The sequence below is a fragment of the Asparagus officinalis genome, chromosome 2 (assembly GCF_001876935.1).
Source record: "Asparagus officinalis chromosome 2, Aspof.V1, whole genome shotgun sequence".
Classification (NCBI taxonomy): Eukaryota; Viridiplantae; Streptophyta; class Magnoliopsida; order Asparagales; family Asparagaceae; genus Asparagus; species Asparagus officinalis.
In genome coordinates, this window is record NC_033795.1 from 37,079,315 (window position 1) to 37,079,984 (window position 670).

Sequence of the window (670 nt, forward strand, 5' to 3'; positions counted from 1 at the left end):
ATAAAAGTCTAATTGGATACTTCTCACATTCGGAAATTTGTACCGGATATTTTATTCAACAAGTGCACGGTTTAGCTTATAATTGTCATTTCAACATGTATATTTCACCGATCAAGTTATCAAAATTTTAACATTTTTTTTCTAAAAGAACAATTTTGAGGAAATTTATTGTCAAAACAAAATTCTGATAACTTGAAATTAACTCATGTTGAACAAGTTGTAGCTAAATTCTTGTAAAAAAAAAATAATATTATTACTAATAAAATAAAATACATATATTGGAAATTTTTTTTAAAATGTTTTTTTTGTTTTTTTTATTTTCTTTTTTTGTAGATACCCCCCAGAAAGAAATCCCGAGCAAGTTCATCATCTTCTGATCCATCTGATACCGATTAGATAAACCTACTATTTTAGCTAGAATTGTGGGTCTTAACATTCATTTTGAGAGGGGTTTTCAGATGAGTGCATTACCTACTATTTTAGCTAGAATTGTGGGTCTTAACATTCATTTTGAGAGGGGTTTTCAGATGAGTGCATTACATACATATCAATCCACAATCAGCATGTTAACTGCAGTAGGTCTTAGGAGCATGATGACTAAACCCCTAGAAAAAGCCAACATTTCATTAGTCCATGAGTTCTATTCTGGATGGGAGATTAATCCAGATAG

General features: G+C 30.0%; 1 protein-coding gene across 1 annotated transcript in view; it reads left to right on the forward strand.

Moving 5' to 3' along the window:
- Positions 1-396, forward strand: part of LOC109831068 (uncharacterized protein Mb2253c-like) — a 36,666-nt gene extending 36,270 nt beyond the window's left edge. Inside the window, exon 2 of the mRNA XM_020398405.1 lies at positions 334-396. Coding sequence (XP_020253994.1) covers positions 334-396 — 63 coding nt within the window. The remainder of the gene's footprint in view (positions 1-333) is intronic.